At 65.1% G+C, this 665-nt stretch overlaps 1 protein-coding gene across 1 annotated transcript; it reads right to left on the bottom strand.

The window, feature by feature from the left end:
* Nucleotides 1-76: 76 nt before the first annotated feature.
* Nucleotides 77-527, bottom strand: NGA_0098800 (rna-binding protein 8a; the record flags this gene model as incomplete). The annotated part of the gene is made up of 2 exons (XM_005855124.1): nt 77-103; nt 153-527. 2 exons carry the CDS (start codon nt 525-527, stop codon nt 77-79), a joined length of 402 nt encoding a protein of 133 aa, XP_005855186.1.
* Between the last annotated feature and the right edge of the window lie 138 nt (nt 528-665).

The raw sequence follows: 665 nt of genomic DNA on the forward strand, positions 1-665 counted from the left end.
GCCCAGTCCACCCGCACGTCCTTTCCGTACATCTCCTCCCCCTCCATCCCCTCGATCGCTGCCTCCGCCTCCTTTCTTAAGGTGAATTCAACCAGGGCGTACCCTTTGACGAAGCCCGTCCGTCTGTCCAGGTTCATCTGCACGTTCCGGACCTCCCCGAACTCCCCGAAACGGTCCACCACTTCGTCCTCCTGCGCCTCCTCGTGCAAGCCCGTGACCATTATCACCCACCCCTCGATCGACTTGGCGGCACCCCCTTCCCCTCCTCCCTCCCCTCCCAAGACCTCGAACGAGGGCGGCCTCCCGCCCTCCCCGCGCTCCTCTTGGCTTCGGTGCCCGCGCCCTTTGACGTGCAACGACGTCTGGCCCTCGCTTTTGCGTTTTTTCAGGGCCCGGGGCGGGGAGGAGGAGGAGGAGGAAGGAGGGGGATGGCCCTCCGGGTCGAGGGAGGAGGTGATGTCCCCCCCGCCCCTCTCGCCTTCCTCGTCGAAATCCACTTCCTCGTCGTCGTGCCGGAGCGAGGACATGGCAAAGGGTGGAGGCGCCGTGCGCTGGCGGCGTGGCTGCGGTACGGGAACGGGAGAGGGAAGGGGGGGAAAGGGAGGAAGTTTAGTGCGTAGAAAGAAAGAGGGACACAAAGCAGAAAGACAGAAAGGGGGGGGGGG

This window comes from Nannochloropsis gaditana (genome assembly GCF_000240725.1).
Source record: "Nannochloropsis gaditana CCMP526 unplaced genomic scaffold scaffold284, whole genome shotgun sequence".
Taxonomy (NCBI): domain Eukaryota; class Eustigmatophyceae; order Eustigmatales; family Monodopsidaceae; genus Microchloropsis; species Microchloropsis gaditana.